A 19098-nucleotide genomic window follows, 5' to 3' on the forward strand; every position below is an offset into this window, starting at 1 on the left:
TGAATGAGGTTAAAAGTAGTAGTTCAATTTACAATTTAAGGTTTTAAATTTCATAATTAAATAAGGACTAAATTCAAAAATGAATATTTTAGTCAAAATAAAGTTCCATAATCTTATATATATTTTTAATAGTAGTGTAAATGTAGAATTATAGATGTGTTCAATTATATATATATATATATATATATATATATATATATATATATATATATATTGTATTTTCTGAGTAAAAATAATTTTGGTCAATTCTAAATTATATAATTCATTTTCATTATCAATAAAAATAATTCTTGTTTATTACACTTACTTTTTTAATTTGATTAATAAAAATAAAAATATCATAAATGTGCCTATTTTACTCTACATTCTTTGTAATTTTTTATATTTATTTATATTTTTAAAATTTTATTACCTAACTATGACTTCATAAATTGATCTGGATGGTTGAATTGCTTAGCCACCACTTTGATAAAGAATGGTTTTGTTTTTAAGTCAGTTTTAAAATATATGAGTTTATATTGTTAAAAATATTGACATGGATCTAATCAATAGTATTTATTAGTGAAAATAACTTAAATATAGGATTTAATAAGAGAAAATGGAAGTTAAATACTTACGTATAAGACTTAATAAAAGGGGATTAAATGAGGTGGAAAATAATAATTAAAGTTACCTTTTCAACCCTTAAAATTAGAGACAGACTAAATACACGAATATAGGCATTTTAGTAGCAATTAAAACTGTGATAAAATGACTTTTATACCATTTCTCAAACAAAGAAATGGAGGGTAATTTTAGTATAAAAAAACTTTCTCTCCGTATGTGTACTTTTATATAGTATAGATAATAGTATAGTATAAATGATTAGTGCAATTTCAACCTTCTTAGTTAAAGTTTTATCAAAATACACATTTACCCCTTATATAACTCAAGTTGAAGGGGCAAATTTTGTTCAATGAAAATTCTAGAAAATTACACCTCATTCACACTTTTATAAGTAGTATAGATGGATTCATTTTTAAAGGATTTGATTATGGCTTTTACATAAAAATGATAAAGTATGACCATTTAAAATCATATATGTTTTCAAAAAAAAAAAAAAAAACAAAGCAGTGAGAAGGAGAGGTTTTGTACCCATAGGACCCATTTTTCTTTCATCTTCTTCCTCCTCTCATAGTCCCCTAGTTTCTCCTCTCAACTTGAGAATCTTAGGCTCTTAACAGGTATGTCCCTCACTACCAGCCCTCATCAAAAGTAGCATGGTGGAAACAACCAACATGAATGAATATGGTCACATGGAGGAGTACCAATGTATGGAATCCCAATGGTTGGTCAACCAAGAACCTTGTGATTAGGAACAAACTATAAAAACAGATATTGGGAGAAAATGTTGACATTTTTTGAACCAAATTTCCCTTTCTTAAATTCCCAAATCCAAACGCTCATGTTCATTGCCACTATTGTCTCCCTCCTCCAAACACAACAGTTGATTGTCTCCATTCTTCAAACCATTCTTTAGTCCAAATGAGAATCAACCACATTGACAGCTAGGGGGTGAGCATGGAACTAGAACCTACCCTATAAAGGTCAGTTCCAGGGTCGGTCTAGGGTCTACCTGTGGAACTTATTCTTTCTTTACTACCCCTTCAAAAAAGAAATGAAGCAAGTTGTTTAAAAACTTGATTTTCAATAAATATAATATATAGTTTAAAACTTATATTATCTTTATTGATGAAATTGGGTAACTTAATATGTAGATTATCATTGTATGGTTCAAAATTTATAATTTAAATTTTGTAAATATTACCTTTTACATTATTTATTGTACACATTCAAATATTAAAAATGAAAAACAAATCATTAAATAACTTAAGTAACACAATGATCAAGTGAGACTAGGGCCTTTGTAAACATGATTGTTTGGGTTCAAATCTTTAAATCCCCAAAAGTATTTTGGGGTCTATTTCAAGGAAATTTCGATTCCAAGGCAAGTTCCACCAAGGCCAACCAAGGTCGGTTCGAGTAGGGCAAACTCCTAGACCTTGGAGCTGGCCTGGGTGGAGGTCAGTTCCAAGAATTTTGAACCAGACCCTACCCTATAACAGATTGGGTAGGGCCGGCTCAAGGCCAGTTCGAGGTTGGTTCCATTCAGTTTTGGGTAGAACCTACCCATTTGCTCACCCCTATCAACAACACATGGGAGTTAGATGAGGCATGTCCGAGCAAAAAGATAGAGAGGTTAGGCCCTTCCTAATGGGAAGTCACCCCAAAATAAAAATAAAAATAAAAATAATAGAAATAGGGACAAAACAAGAGCGCAATGATTGCTCTTCCTACCCAATTAAAAGGAAAGCAAAGTTGCTTTTCTTCTCTAATAGTGCCTTCACCTAGTTGATCAAGACTCATGATGCTTCTTTACATATTGTCTATTTTAGTTCAATCTACTATTTTGTCCTGTTGGTTGGTCATTCACTACTTTGAATTGGAATTACGTCAAACCCTTCTACTGCCACACAACCCAAACTTTATTTTCCTCTCAATAAATAATTCCCCTGTTTTTTAAGATTCATAAGAGCTTTGCAAAGACAAAGGCCCTTTACATTGAAACTAAGGGCTTATTCGTTTCCTCTTAACTCTTATTTCTTAAGAGGAATCTTTTAACTTTAAGAGAAAAATGGTTATTCGTTTCTTCTTATCTCTTATCTCTTAAAGCATAACCATACAACTTTTTGTTTTCCAATGATATCCCCAAAAAGACAAACAAAAACTCTCATATATGGGGTTGATAATTTTTAGAATTCAAAATTCAGAATTCAAAACAACATTCTCTACATTCAGAGTTCAGAGGAAAGAAAAGTTCACCAATACCAATATACCTCTTAATGTAATTATTTCACTTCCAGATGTCAGACTTCAGAGCAAACGAATAGGCCTTAAATTGGAATTTTCTTTTCTCCATGGGTTATGCAATAGGAAAAAAAAATCTCTTGGCTTTTGTGCCATATATACAAAAGTCATTATTGGGTTTAAGAAAGGTATTTGTTGGAGAAACATGTTTTTCTCTCAATTGGGCAAGTAGAAAAATTCTTGATTTTCATTGTCGCTATTATTAAAGTCGTGTTATTGAAAAGCCAGTCATAGAGGAGGAGGAAGAAAATAAAAAAAATAATAATGTTTTGTGAAATGGGGGAAGAAGAAGAAGAGGGGGAGAAAGGGAGAGAATCAGGAAAGAGATCTTGGGGGGTGATCCCACCAGTAGTGATTTGGACAATTTAGGTAGAAAGAAACAACCAAATTATTAACAGTGTAACTCTTCAAATGAATATATTGTAAAGAACAAATGGAACAGAATATATTCTTGGGTTACAGTACATAAGACTTTGGTATACCCTATAGGGAAATTTTTTGAGAAGGATTCACTTTTTGTATCTAGTATATATTGGTCTTGTAAAGCTTTTTGTATAGCTCCTCACATCTCCTTGTTGTGGAGATTTTCTCACTTTTTGTTAATTATAAAACATTAATTTACTCAAATATATATATATATATATATATGTATATGATGCTGCTCAATCCGAGGTGGTGTATGAACTGGGGAGAGCAACCAAATGATCCTTGTTGATTGGGCGGTGCCGAGCTTACAAGGACGGTGCCGCACTATGTAACCTGTGATCAAGAGAAAAATCAGAGGCCTGAGGAGTTGTCCTCAGGTAGACACTCCGATGCTCAACTTAGTGAGAGGGCGGTGAATGGTCGGGCCGAGCAATGAGGTTGTTGGTCCGAGAAAGATAACAATGTGAGTGCTAAAGGTCCAAATCCCTTACCTTGAGCATGGAGCACCTTTTTATAGTCAGGGTTTCATCTCCTGGTCGGATTAGGCTTCCGGGGAGATCGGGATGGAGCTCTCCGCCGAGGTTATCGGGGGAGAGCCCTACTCCTCGGTGGAGTTGTCTTCCCACCCCCTTATCTACGGTTGAGCTTATCTGTGGGGCATTTAGTTGACGTGGCTGGGTGGCCACGTGTCTCTCAGGGCCAAATCAACCATGACCCCAACACCACTCCCCTAGTTTTGAAGTTGAGAGAAGAAGTTCACCTGGTTCGTTGCTCAGCTGAGGAGCTTTCGAGTAGTTGTCTAGTTCTTTCGCTATCCGTGCAGTGTTGGTTGTTGCCGAGGAATCCTCCGATCGTTGGTTGTAGAACTTAAATAAGATCCAAAATTTTGGTTTTCGAACAATTCCCCCAGTTCTGCTGTCGAGAAGGGGGAATGCTCGGCCGGCCTGTTGTGTGGTTGTGTCGCCTTGTCTGGCGTCAGGGCTAGGTTCCAGTTGGTGTTGAGCATTCTGGTTGGGCTGACGTTCTTGGGCGGTCCACCGAGGATCCGCATCGATGGGTGGACCGGTACTGAGGGTCGAACCGGTGCAATTAATGGTTGTAACCGTTGCATGTCGGGGCCACTTCGGTTTCTGATGCTTTGTGCATGCATCATCGGTCGCGTCAATTGGTCTTCCAAAGCATTGTCAGAGGTGCTTCATTTGTACAGTTGATCTCTCCTCGGTCCGTGCTCCTGGTGGCTATAAAAGAAGGGGGCGGGGGACCCCCCCCCTCTGTGTCATTTGCAAGGAAGGTAGCTTGCATTGCTCAGTGGAGTGTAATGTGATTGCTCAACAGTGATTGCTCGGCGGTGGTTGCTTGATGGTGGTTGCTCGGTGGTTTTCCATTCCTCGGCTCAGTATGTGTTCCTCATCCTGTTTATCCTCTTCCTCTTTCGGGTCCTCTTGTAGTGGTTCTAGTTCCAACTCTTCCCATGGCTCCAACTATGAGCTAGAGCTGAGGGATTTTGTGGCTGATGAAGTCGAGGAGGCTGAGGCTAGCCCTTCTAGAACGGAGGCGGAACTTCCCCTATGGGCAGGTCATCGGTTTGGCACCATTCCCTGCATCTTGACGCCCAGGGATATGACTCAGATCCGAGCTATGTATGACATCCCCGCGGAGTTCCAAATGAGGTGTTCGTAGCCCGGTGAGATATGTGTGTATGAGCATAGCTTGGAGGTTGGGTTGAGGTTCCCATTGAACGAGGGGGTCGCCGAGGTATTGGGTTGGTATAGGGTGTTGCCGGTGCAGTTGATGCCAAACTCTTTCAAGTTCTTGCTCGACCTCATGTCCTACTATGCAGTGTGTGATATTGAGCTAACCCTAGGGATGGTGAGCTTTATGCTTCAGTTGAAGCACCATTAGTAGGGCTACTACTATTTCTCCAGTAGGCAGAATGTCCGGTCGTTGGTCAGGGCTCCTTCTTCTGTGAAGCGCTGGAAGGAGTCATTCTTCTTCGTGCGCATTCTCGGGGGTCTCCCTTTCTGGCTGAACTACGGGAGCCAAGGACAAATGTGCCGCAACCCCAGTGGACGGCGCTTACTTGGGAGGAGAGGTTGGCCCTGAGAATGATCCATGAAATAGATGTTTTCGCGTACACATGCTCGAAGATGCTGATGCTTGCCGAGTTGATGGAGAGGGTGGCCAGTCTGTTTCCTTTACTACTTGTTTGCTAAGTTACTGTTTCGTTGTTTGCTTTTTACTTATCTCAGGTGTTCTGTGTTGCAGGTATAAGGATGGCCAGCGAAGAAGAGATTGTCCGTCGGATGAGGGCACTTCGGTAGTGGCAGGGGCGAGCTGGTGCGCAGCCGGAGGCAGCAGACCAGCCATGATCCGCGGATAGGGTGGCCCGTCGGCATAGGAGAGTTCGGCAACGGGAAGCCAAGGAGGATGATGTTGTCGTAGTTGACCCTGAAGGGGTTCGTCGTCCTACGGGTACGTCGGAAACAGGAATGGGCGGTAGCAGCTTGGGCCTACACATGTCGTGGTGGTCGGTTCATTTTGACAATTACTTGGAGACGCTTGGTGTTCCCGAGCAGTTGTTACGAGGGATTATGACTATGTCGATGGCTCAAGAGTCGATCGGGGTCGGCAGCGGAGCCTTAGAGTGCGCGCTTTTGCGGTCTGCTACCCAGGTGAGTTCCTTTCTTTCTTATCCCTTGTGTTTTTTTTTTTCGGGCGTATACTCATCATTCTCTTCTACAAAATGCTTGTGCAACAGTCATGTTGGTTGATCGTCTCCAAGATGTTCGATTGTTGTACGAGCTAGAACTCTCTGAGTATCTGCGGCAGAAGGAACAATTGACCGAGCTTCAGGTTGCTGGGGAGCGGTCGACCGCGCTAGAGAGGGAAGTGGCTAAGCTGAAGGCGCAACTAGTAGAGCAGGCCAGCATTGTCCAGGGGCTGAAGCAAGAGATCCCTGAGCTTAAGGCAGAGCAGGAGAGATTGAGGCAGGAGGCTACCGAGGAGGCAGTTGACCAGTACAATGCGTCAGAAGAGATGAAATTGCAAATGGACGAGTATGCCGAGGCCTCCTTCGAGGCTGGATTTAACGTCTTCCGTTGAAGGATCCTTCGCCACTACTTGGAACTGACCGAGGTGTCACAGGGTTGGAGAGCTTGTGATCTGGACACTCTCCCAGGTTCCACCGAGGATGCCAACGAAGAGGTCGGGGACAAGGTTGACGCTGCTAAAGGGGTTGTTGACTCTGCTGCCGAGGATTGAGTGGCTATTTCTTCCAAGTTGTTATTTTTCTTTGTGTTGGGTTCTCTTCTTTTTTTTTTTTTTTGTATCGGCTCGGTATGCCGAGCCTTAAACGATGTAGCAGACCATTTTCAGATTGAATATAAGTTCTTTTTGTTGACTATGTATGTGCCTCCCGTTGCTGTTGCGTGTTCTTTTTACTTGTGCATTTTTCTTTTGCTGGCCAAGGCATGACCGGTTGGGCTATCACGTGCCGAGCCGGGCTATGCCTCGGCATCCTCGACCTTCTCCCGACCGAGGTGTGTTTGACCGAAATCTTCCAATTTCCGAGCTCTCAGCCATGGGATGCCCAGTTTTTGGTCTCAGGAGCCTTTGGGGCCCTTTTGGGGCTAGCCGTTTCCCATCTAGCTCAACCGTTAGTCGACGATTGTGTGGAGTTCCACGACTGCCCTCAGGCCTCGGTGGGTGGGGGCATTCTTTCTTGATGTTTAGGCTCAGCTGCATCGGGTAGCTTAGTTGGCGATATGCTGCCAAGCTGGGTATTATGGGCTTGATCGTTTTAGGGTCGGCGGAGTCAACTTGGTTGGTAGTGCGGCTTGGCCTGTGCATGTGTAGTGCATGCGATGAACGTGTATGTGCTTGAGGGTCGGAGATGTAGCTTGAAAAAAAAAGAAACTTTTATTGCTTGTAGATCTACTGGTAGTACATCTTGATATTTCCCGATTTCCAACTCCTCGCTATTGGTCGACCTTCGAGGTCTTTGAGTCTATAAGTGCTTGGTTTGAGGACCTTGGTGATTCTGTATGGTCTTTCCTAGTTTGGTCTGAGCTTGCCTTTCTCCGGGTGCATGGACTATGACTCTGCATAGGATGAAGTCGCCTGTCTTGAATTTGCGTCTTTTGACCTTGGAGTCGTAGTGCTTTGCCATCCTCTACTATTGTGCGGCCATTCTTACATGTGCTCGGTCCCAGGCTTCTTTTACTATGTCGAATTCCACGCTTAGATCTTTGTCATTCTGCCCCTCATTGAATAGCTTGTTCTAGAGAGTTGGGGAACCTATCTCCACGGGGACTATGGCCTCGGCCCCGTAGGTCAGGCTAAAAGGGGTCTCTCCGGTGGTGGTCCGCGGAGTCGTCCTGTATGCCTAGAGTATGCTCAACAGCTCCTCAACCCACCTTCCCTTGGCTTGATCTAGGTGTATTTTCAGGTCGTGTTGTAGGTGTTCGGTTGGTTACCTCAGTCTGCCCGTAACTCTAGGGTTGTTGCACTGCGGTAGTCCGATGATCGATCCTTATGTTGGCACAGAGGGCTTCGAACTTCTTGTCGGTGAATTGTGTCCCATTGTCCATGATGAGCACGCAAGGGATGCCGAAGTGGCAGACAATACCCTACCAGAAGAAGTTTCGGGCATTATAGGTGGTGATGCGTGCCAAGGCTTTGACTTCCACCCACTTCGTGAAGTAGTTCATTGCTACAAGAAGGAATTTCTTCTGTGCAATCACGGTGGGAAAGGGGCCGAGGATGTCCATTCCCCATTGAGCGAATGGCCACGGGCTGGTGATCGACTTCAGGGGGGCCGCAGGCTGGTGATGGAGATTGGAGTGTCGCCGTCAACTGTTGCACTTCTGAACTAATTGGGCGGCGTCCTACTTCATCGTCGGCCAGAAGTAACCCTGCCGAAGTGCCTTATGGGCCAATGTGTGCGCGCTGGGGTGATCTCCGCAAATGCCCTCATGTATCTCCCTAAGGACATAGTCTACTTCGGCTTGGGGGAGACACTTAAGCTATGGGAGAGTGTGGGAGCGGCGATAGAGCTGGCCCTGGATAAGGCAGTACCGGGCTGATTTGTGTTGGAGTTTCTTCGCTTTTGCTCGGTCTTCTGGGAGAGCGCCTTCTTGAAGATACTCAGTTATGGGGTCCATCCAAGATGGGCCGTGCTGTACTGGGAGGACGAGAAGGTTCGTTGGTGCGATGCTCGACTAGCTTTGAAAGGGCGATGCTCAGTCTGCGGTGAGCTGGCTAGCTTCGAAAGGGTGTCAACTCGGGTGTTCTCGGCTCGAGGGATCTGTTGAATATTGAAATGCTCGAGCTGTTGAGTGAGCTCCTGCACCTTTTGTAGATAACTCTCCATGGAGGGGGTCCAAGCCTCGAACTGGCCGTGGATTTGGTTGACCACTAGTTGCGAGTCGTTGAAGGCCTTGATTTTTCGAGCCCCGAGGTCCAATGCAAGGCGGAGGCCAGCAATCAGGGCCTCATACTCGGCCTCATTATTAGACGCCTTGAACTCGAACCTGAGGGCATGTTCCAACACTGCATCATTTGGGCTGGGGAAGATGAGGCCAGCGCCGCTGCCCTGTTGGTTCGACAAGTCATCTACATGTAGAGCCCATACTGGGGTGGCGGGGCCGGTTCCTCAGTGGTGAATGTACATTCTGCGATGAAGTCTGCCAAGGACTGGGCTTTGATCGCCGTTCGGGGTGCGTACTCGATATCGAACTCACTTAGTTCCACGCTCCACTTGACTAGGCGGCCAAATACTTCCAGCCTCTGTAGTATCTACTTAAGAGGTTGATCGATAAGTACTCAAATGTTGTGGGCCTGGAAGTAGGGTTTGAGCTTTCTGACGGCTATGATGAGGGCTAAGGCTAACTTCTCTAGGTTGGAGTACTGGGTCTTTACGCCACTAAGGACTTTGCTGGTGTAGTAGATCGGCCTCTGTACCCGGTGTTCTTCCTTAATTAGTATCGAGCTGACGACCTCATCTCTAGTCGAGAGGTAGAGTAATAGCTCGTCAACTGGGTTTGGCTTGGTCAGGAGGGGCAGCGAGATCAAGTACTACTTCAGCTCCTAGAAAGATTGCTCACATTCTTTGGTCCAACGGAAATCTTTTGGCCGCTTAAGGGCTTTGAAGAAAGGGAGACACCGATATGCAGATTTGGACATAAATCTTCTAAGGGCGGCTATTCTTCCGGTGAGTCGCTGCACCTCTTTATGGGTCCGGAGAGATGGCCTGTCAAGGATGACCTTTATCTTCTCCGGATTCGCTTCGATCCCTCTTTATGTCACCATGAACCCAGGAACTTGCCGAACCCAACCCCAAAAGCGCACTTAGTTGGGTTTGGCTTCATCTTGTATTTTTTTAGGGTGTTGAAGACTTCACAAAGGTCGGCCAAGTGATGCTCGACTTTCTTGCTCTTCACGAGCATATCGTCAACATACGCTTCTACATTCCAGCCGAGTTGTTCTTTGAATACCTCGTTCACCAGCCGCTGATAAGTGGCGCCGACGTTCTTGAGGCTGAAGGGCATTACCCTGTAGTAGTACAGGTCGCGATCGGTGAGAAAAGCTATCTGTTCCTGGTCATCCAAGTGCATCTGGATTTAGTTGTAACCTGAGAAGGCATCCATGAAGCTTAGTAGCTCATGCCCCACCGTTGCGTCAACGAGTTGGTCGATCCTTGGCAGGAGGAAGTTGTCTTTGGGGCAGGCCTTATTTAGGTCGGTGAAGTCGACGCAGATCCTCCACTTCCCATTGGCCTTCTTCACCATTACTACGTTGGCCATCCAATAGGGGTACTTGACTTCCCGAATAAAGCCGGCGTTGAGCAGTTTCTGTACTTCATCGGCGATCACTTGCCACCGCTCTGTGGCAAAGCTCCTCTTCTTCTACTTCACAGGTCGGTAGCGTGAGTCCACGTTCAGTCGATGTGTAAAACTTCAGGGTTGATCCTGGGCATGTCCGCTACCAACCATGCGAACACGTCGGCATTGTCCCCCAGTAGTTGCACAAGTTCTTCTCAGAGGTGGTTGTCTAGTACGGAGCCGACTTGGACTGTCTTTTCGGGATCTTCAGATAGGGGGACTTGGATGAGGTCTTCCATAGGTTGGCTACACTGTGCCTTTACTTCATCATGCAAGTCATGGGCCTCCGCCATCAGTGTCTCGACGGTTGGACGCAATCCTTGGCAAGAGAGTGGATAGCACTGCCATGCTGTTCTCTGGTCTCCGTGTGCCACCCCTATGCTATACTTGGTCGGAAATTTCTCAGGGAGGTGGTATGTTGAGACTGTGGCCTGTAGGGTGTTGAGGGTTGACCTGCCGAGGATAGCGTTGTAAGAAGAGTGACAACATACCACGATGAAGTCTACCATGGCCATTGCAGTGACGTCGTCGTCCCCGATCAAGAGGGTAATAGTTCTTTTTGCAATGGGCAAGAGGGACTCTCCTAATAATCCCATCAAGGGAGTGTTGACCGGCGTGAGCCACTCTCTGTTGATGCTGAGCTTTTCGAATGCATCTTCGAATAGTACATCAGTAGATCTCCCTATGTCGACTAGGATCCGCCGCACCTCAAAGTTAGCCACCTCGGTTGTGATGACCAAGGCATCACCGTGCGGTGTCTGGACCCCTCGGAGGTCATCATCGATGAAGGTGATAGATGGGTTGTGCTTCTTCCTATGGTCCCGATTGTCAATCTCGCACAGCCAAGCATATTTCTTCCAACCCAATCTACTTTCCCCTCCAGCGGCGGTTCCTCCTAATATGACATGGATAACGCCGGTTGGGGGGCTCGGGGCGGTAGTTGTCGATCTTCATTCGTGCTTTGCTCTTCTTGGGCTGGCTTCTCACTTCTGTCGATGAAGCCGCTGAGGTAACCACGCCTGATCAGATCTTCAATGTGGTTGCACAGGTCGAAACAGTTGTCTGTGTCATGATCGTGTCCCTTGTGAATTTGTAGTATTTGTCTTGGTTCCTCTTGTTACTCGGTGTCTTCATCTTCTCGAGCCACCTGACGTAGCTGTAGTCATGGATTTGCTTCAGATTGCGAAATATTGAGCGACGTGAAATTCTAGTAGATCGATAGAGGGGTCCGAGGTCTATGGTTTGGTCGACGATCTTGTCTCTTGTGATTTATGTCTGACCTCTTGGACTTTTGCTCGTCAGTATCTCTCATCTTCTTTTCGAGTTTCTCGTCTTCGTCTTTGAGTTGCGGCTAAGCCTCTTCAGCGTTGATATACTTCTGTGCGTGGCTTATTAGCGCGGCTATCGTCTGAGGAGGAGTTTTGGAGATGGAGAAGTTGAATGGAGAAGGGCGGAACCCATGGTGTATGGCCCTAACTACGACTGATTGGTTCAAGTCCCTGACTTGGAGTGCTTCCTTGTTGAACCTCGCCAGGTAATCTCTGAGGGTCTCCGCCTTCCTCTGTCAAATTTGCATGAACTTGGCTAAAGTTTTCCAATGCTTCTAGCTAGCAGTGAATTGTGCTAGAAAATGGGTCTCTTTGGTCCCATGACGTTATGGAGCGCGGCGGCAGAGATGAGTACCATGCCAAAGCTGGACCTTGCAGGGTGGCTGCAAGGGCTTTGCACATTAGCCGACGTGCCGTGCAACATCATCTAAGCTTTGAGTGCCGCGACATGGTCGAAAGGGTCGGTGTTCTCGTTGTATTTGTCGAACTAGGGGGCTCGCCATCCAGTGGGGGGCATCTCATCCATGATTTCCTGGATGAAGGGTGGCTCCTTGATGGAGTGCACAGCAGCCCACACTAGCTGGTCCATGGTGGGCATCATGCTCTTGTGGGTCTGAGTGCATTCCAGTTCTTCTAAACGTTGCTGGAGCTCTCTAATCTCAGCGTCCAGGGCCGTAGTGCGGTCTCCTTAGGTTGCGCAGGGCGGTCCTTCAATGAGCTTGACTCAGCAATAGAGACCACGAAGGGCAGCATCCTCTTGCCGAGGCTTTCTCTGGCGGGGATCCGAGCTGACTGGCGTGTCTGGCTATGGTGATCCTGCTCGTGGGAGCGGGCGGTAGAGGTGGGCCTTCAAGTCATGTCCTGCTTCTCTCGCTCGGACCGCGCTCCCCTCACATCTGGCCGATGTACTTTGGGGTCCTTGGTTTGAGGATTGTCCTTCGTGCGCATTGGGGCGTGAGGGGGGATGACCCGATTGGGCAGCACAACAGACCCCAATGCTTGCATGAATTTGAAGATCTTGTCGACCTTCTCTTGCATAGCTCGGAACAGTGCTGGGTCCACCACGATCGAGGGCTGCAGGGCTTCCTGATGCGAGGAGCTGTGATGCCGAGACTCCCAAAATGGGGACCGGCCTGCTGATCGTTCGGGCTGGTTTTTAGGCATCTTGATTGGTTCTGAGGCTGCGCAGAGAAGGATTTTTTCCGGATGATTTTTTGTGTGTTCCCACAGACGGCACCAATCTGATGCTGCTCAATCCGAGGTGGTGAATGAACTGAGGAGAGCAACCGGATGATCCTTGCTGACTGGGCAGTGCCGAGCTTACAAGGACGATGCCGCGCTATGTAACCTGTGATTAAGAGAAGAAGTCAGAGGCCTGAGGAGTTGTCCCCGGGTAGACACTTTGATGCTCAAGTCAGTGAGAGAGCAATGAATGGTTGGGCTGAGCAATGAGGTTGCTGGTCCGAGCAAGATAACAATGTGAGTGTTAGAGGTCCGAATCCCTTACTTTGAGCATGGAGCACCTTTTTATAGCTGGGGTTTTATCTCTGGTCGGATTAGGCTTCTGAGGAGATTGGGATGGAGCTCTCCATTGAGGTTACCAGGGTAGAGTCCTACTCCTACTCCTCGACGGAGTTGTCTTCCCACCCCCTTATCCACGGTTGGGCTTATTCATAGGGCGTATAGCTAACATGACTGGGCAGTGACTAGGCGGCCACATGTATATATATGAGCATAGAGAGAATGACTACTATTTGTTTGGTGTTATGTCTTCGGATGTTCATTGAGTAACGAGTGCCCATAAGAGAAATTGTAAAAAGAATAAACTATTGGATTCGCAGATAGAGTACTGGTCCCATAGCTGACTCTTTCTATCCACCGGCTTGTACTCTAGTGGAGGTACCCCATGATGTTGATCTACCACGGGGTCGCACAGTGCTTCACTACGCAGAGGGTGAACTGGGGATTCTTGTTGCCTTTCTCATGCCTACAGCTATACTGGCATGTCTTGAATCTTCTAAAGTTCTTCAAATTTCTCTCTAGTGTTCTTTTGTGGTGGCTTAAAAGGTTCAACAAGTGGAAGTAGTGATTGCCTCTTAGAGGTAGAGGCATTATCAAAGTTATGGCAAGGTCTCACAGATTGCCTTTGATTTGACATGGTGTAAGGGTAAAGAAAAGGGGGAAATGGTCTTTCTATTTAGGAATTTCCCACAAGGGTCACCAATTGATAACATCGAAGTCACCAATAAGAGTTGAGATTGGGGAAGATTGAATCTACAAAAGAGGAAGAGATTAGAGGGCCCGAGGTGAAATCCTGGTCTTAGAGCTTTAATAGTCAAGTTAGTGATAGGGGGAAGATACAAATTGATCGAGGTGTTAGGTGCAATAAATGTGTGTAATGAATGTCCCTCCAAGATATAATGGTTACCTTAAGGTGGGGTTGTTTGTCTTCATGATGGACGCGTGGTGGTAGTCTATGAGATCTATTAAAGAAGATCGACATGTCTCGATGATGCACATGGGAGAGGTCCGGATCCCACCTCTCGTGGCTTGTGAGGTGGATGATAGTAACTAGGGCTGAAATTGTGTGGATTTGGTTTGGTTCTATTGCAAAACCTAGGACCTATCCGTGGTTGGTTTCAGGTTTTTGGAACCGAAACCTTTGTGAATGTCAGTTCTAGGGTCGGTTTTAGCTTTGGCGGTTTTGGAGTCATTTCCGAGGTCTACCCGTGGAATTTATTATTTCTTTACTCATTTCTTGATAAAATGAAATGTCCTTTAAAAACTTGATTTTTAATAATAATAATATATAGTTTAAAATTTATACTATTTTTATTGATCAAATTGAGTAATTTAATATGTAGATTATCATAATATATTAATATATGGTTCAAAATGTGTCATTATAATTTAAATCTTGTAAATATTACATTTTATATTATTTATTATACATTCAAATAGTAAAATAAAAACAAATGATCAAATCACTTAAGTAACTCAATGGTAAAGTGAGACCATAACTTTTGTAACCATGACTGTTTGGATTCAAATCTTCATGTTAATATTTTAAGGTTTATTTCAATGCAACTTTAGTTCCAAGGCTAAATCCATTAAGACTGATTTATTGAGTTGGTTCGGATAAACTAAACTTCTAAGAAGGATTGGTTCAATTTTGAACCTACTCATTTGTTCACCATAATAGTAACATCTAGTGGCCATGGTCTTGAGATGCACGTCTTTGAGCTCAAGAAGGTGTACTTTAACCAAACCGAGCTCTGGTATTCGTTGTCAATGTAGGAATTCAGATGAAGTGGAGGTCTCCAAAGTCTGAGGTGTGACGTTTGTTTTTGTTCATTGCCACGTGTTGGGTCTTACTTGTGATCAGTTCGACCTGTATATAGTTTGATGCAGTTGATTCAGTAGTTTCGTCAATGACTCATTGACTCCTACTTCTTTGACGCCATTCCAACCAGCTCCAACTCTCCTCTCCTGTCATGGCAGTGGCGGGCATGCTTTTTCACCTCCCCGAGCATCGTAGCACCAATCCTCTCGGAAAAACAAGCCATCAACGATGACGTTGACGTCGTTGCCGGAGAAGACGCTGTGGAGATCCAACAAAACCCCAACCCTCCTCCCCGATGAAACCTAGATCATCAAAGACCAAAACAGCTCGAACTTTGGCTCGACTCATCAACAACAGAGCATGGTCACCAGACCTCGAGTCCTCCATCTCTCCTCTCTGCTCCCATCTCTCCAAAACCACTGTGCTTCAAACTCTTCACCTCGTAAGAACCCCGTCCAAAGCATTCCAATTCTTCAAATGGACCCAAAACAATGGCTTCACCCACAACGACCAGACCTACTTCAAGATGCTCGAGATTCTCGGTCACAGCCGGAACCTTAATGCAGCTCGGAATCTTCTATTCTCCATCGAGAAGAATTCCAGTGGAACCGTCAAGCTTCATGATCGATTCTTCAATAGCTTGATCAGGAGCTATGGCCAAGCGGGACTGATCCAAGAATCTCTCAAGGTCTACATGACGATGAAATCGTTAGGGGTTTCCCCTTCCGTTGTCACCTTCAATAGCCTTTTCTCGATTCTTCTCCGCCGAGGGAGGAAGACCATGGCAAAGAAATTGTATGATGAAATGATAACGACGGTTGGTGTTTGTCCAGATGTGTATACATTCAACATTCTGATAAGGGGTTTTTGTTTGAACTCAATGGTCGATGATGGGTTTCGTTTTTTTAAAGAAATGTCCCGTTTTGGATGTAACCCAGATGTTGTTACATACAATACACTTGTCGATGGCTTGTGTAGGACTGGAAAGGTGAGAATTGCTCACAATCTATTAAATGGTATGTGCACGAAAAGCTCTGATTTGAATCCTAATGTTGTCACTTACACGACCTTGATCAGAGGATACTGTGAGAAGCAGGATATTGCTCAAGCATTGGATGTTTTCAAGGAGATGCTTGGTCGTGGGATGAAGCCTAATGGAATTACTTATAATACCCTTATTCAAGGACTCTGTGAGGCAGGGAAGCTCGATAAGATAAGGGAGATTTTGGAAGGAGTGACGGAGGGTGGGGAGTTTGTCCCAGATACATGTACCTTTAACACACTGATGAGTGCCCATTGCAATGCGGGGAAGCTGGAAGAAGCATTGCATGTGTTTGAGAAAATGTCAAATTTACGAGTCCAACCAGATTCAGCCACATATAGTGTTCTAATACGTAGTTTGTGTCAGAGGGGGGATTTCATGAAAGCAGAGGAACTCTTTGATGATTTATGGAAGAATGAGATTCTGGTAAAGGAAGTGGGATGTGTTCCTCTTGTTGCAGCTTATAATCCTATGTTTGAGTTTCTGTGTGGGAATGGGAGGACTGAGAAGGCTGACAAGGTATTTAGGCAGATGTTGAAGAGGGGTACACAAGACCCTCCTGCTTTCAAGATATTGATCCTAGGGCACTGTAAAGAAGGGACAGTGCAAGCTGGGTATGATCTCTTGGTCTTGATGTTAAGGAGAGATTTTGTGCCTGACATGGAGACTTACAATTCCTTGATTGAAGGTTTTTTGCAGAAAAGAGAACCAGGTTTTGCCTACAAAACTCTAGAAAAGATGTTAAAGAGTTCCCATCTCCCCAAAACTTCAACTTTCCATTCGATATTGGCTGCACTTGTCCAAGAGGGGTGTGCTCATGAAGCTGCTTCATTTATTAAAATGATGCTAGAGAGAAAAATTCGACCAAATACCAATCTTTCAACAGATACCATAATTGAAATCTTTAAGAGCAAACTACAGGATACTGCTTTTGAGGTTGTTGAGTTGCTTTATGGTAATGGTTATTCCATTAAGATGGAAAAAGTTGTTTGCTTCCTTTCTGGGAATTGTAAATTTTTAGAGGCACGAAAACTATTGCTATTCAGCTTGGAGATGCATCAAAGTGCGGGTACCAAGATTTGTAACACAGTTATAACTGGTCTTTGTAGAATTCATAAGAGTCTAGAGGCTTTCAGTCTGTATTATGCATTGTCAGAGAAGGGAAGCCATCTCAGTTCGAGCTGCTTAAGAGAACTGAAAGTTGCCTTGGAGGATGAGGGAAATTTAAATGAGGCTGAATTTTTGTCCAAAAGGATAGAGAGGCAGGAAATAAGAATGGTAGAAAAGGGGATCTAAGAAGCAAGAGCTTTATATTCTTTAATGGAGATGTTATTTCTAATAAACTGATCAGATGTTTTATTTTCTATGCCTGATCCCAGTAACCTGTTGCAATTTAGTTCCTAATCTGTATTTGTGCTGATCAATTTTGAGATACTGGATCTCATGAAGTTTGAAGAAAAAGAATCAATCTTGATTATAGCATCTTGTTATTTTGATAACATTAATGCTCATATCTTTTTACATATAACTTTCATTGTTTTCCTTTTAGTGCTAACAGCATCGTTCCTATCATGCTTGGAAACAATATATATAAGACTTCCGTATACGACAACAAACATTTTTTTTGGTAATCAGTGGAAATATTTCATTAAACAGAGACAGAAAGAACAGGACAGTTTGGGCTATTGTAACAAAAGATTCCAGATGCATCATCCAATAGATGTGAATGTCATGTATAATTGATGGATATCATTTTTACTGAGGGGTCTGTCAAGAATCTAAGACTTGAACCACGCTTGAGTCGACTTATCCCAACTCCCAAGCCGAATCAAACCTAAACCCCACACACTTGAAGCAAACCAAATCGGACAAGACTCTTCAAAGTAAAGTATTACATGACAGATAGGATACTCGGGACTAACGCTGACCAGTTATTGGGATAGTAATTTGTTTACAGGGATGCTAATGTGCAGGACCCTCCACAAGAAGAACTTCAACTTCCAAGCAGCCTTCCACAAGGCCTTGGAATCATTTCTAGGTCCAAAACTAGAGTTAGATGAGCCACTATTTTCCAGCTTGACAATTTGGTAAGTTGACTTAACAGAGAAAACAGAGGGTGGGATGACAATAAGTTGAAGTTCTTGTGGGGGGTGCTGAACATTAGTATCCCATCTTCATTATTTCCATTCTATTGGCTTCTTTGTATCAGGATCTGATTATAATCCTCGGTTGCATGGATGGAATAGTAATACTCTCAATCAGCTCCTTCCTAGCAAGATTAATGATGAAATAATGAAGATATACCTTCCCAGGTCACCTAGGGATGACAAGCTCTGTTGGGCTTGGCCTTTAAAACATCTGGTGCCTTTCTCTGTTAAGTCACAATGGAAAATGCAGATATCTGGGAGAGCTTATACACAGTAAGGATTTTAGTTGTGTTAAATATGTTGAGATTAATTTACCATTGTTAGTTGCTAGCTTCATTAAAAATAAAATAAAATTGCAGAAACATAAGTTTGCCAAACAAATAAGGAAGAGAGCATGCCCTTTTTTGCAGGAATTAGACTTCATTTTCTTAGGAACAAGTGTGAGCAGCGGTTTGGCACATTGAAACAATGGGGAATCCTTGGATGATGATGTAAACATGCTCCAGAAACATAAGATTTTTGTGGTACTTTGACATAAAATACTACTACAAATGATTAGAGTAAGCAATCTGAATTGGTGACTTGGATGGTTTCTGTAGTTAAAAGTTTTACTGACTTGATGGTGCATCAAGCCAAGTCAAATAACAAGCCTAGTTCTACTATTAGTGCTGATGGGTTGGAGGTATATCGTGGAAAACTTCAACAAAAATCGCAAAAAGAATTGCAGCAGACAGCAATTCAAAAATAAGTTCCATCAACTAAAGAAGAAGCATACCAACTATTATACCATTATGAATCACCTGGGTTGTCAATATGAGATACATTTACACTGCTTTTACCATTGTAAGATACTAACTTGTGAAAGCACAGGTGGGCCAAAAATCAGGTATATGAGTTGCTCATATTTAATTATTCATTTGATGTTTTAAAAATTGGGTTTCCTTGATTTCTTTTTATATTAAATGATGCATTTTTTTTATAGATAAAAAAGACTTAATATTAAGGAATACCATCAATACACCAG

At 43.9% G+C, this 19098-nt stretch overlaps 1 protein-coding gene across 1 annotated transcript; it reads left to right on the forward strand.

Annotated features, from left to right (window-relative positions):
* Window positions 1–14727: 14727 nt before the first annotated feature.
* Window positions 14728–17426, forward strand: LOC104593829 (Tetratricopeptide repeat (TPR)-like superfamily protein). The gene has a single exon (XM_010253849.3). It carries the CDS (start codon window positions 15181–15183, stop codon window positions 17221–17223), a length of 2043 nt encoding a protein of 680 aa, XP_010252151.1. The 5' UTR covers window positions 14728–15180; the 3' UTR covers window positions 17224–17426.
* The last annotated feature ends 1672 nt before the right edge of the window (window positions 17427–19098 follow it).

This window comes from Nelumbo nucifera, chromosome 5 (assembly GCF_055504915.1).
Source record: "Nelumbo nucifera cultivar China Antique chromosome 5, China Antique-T2T, whole genome shotgun sequence".
Lineage (NCBI taxonomy): Eukaryota > Viridiplantae > Streptophyta > Magnoliopsida > Proteales > Nelumbonaceae > Nelumbo > Nelumbo nucifera.

What these genes read in the sequence shown, in the direction of transcription:
- LOC104593829 (XM_010253849.3), top strand. Translation starts at nt 15,181, where the DNA reads ATGAAACCTAGATCATCAAAGACCAAAACAGCTCGAACTTTGGCTCGA.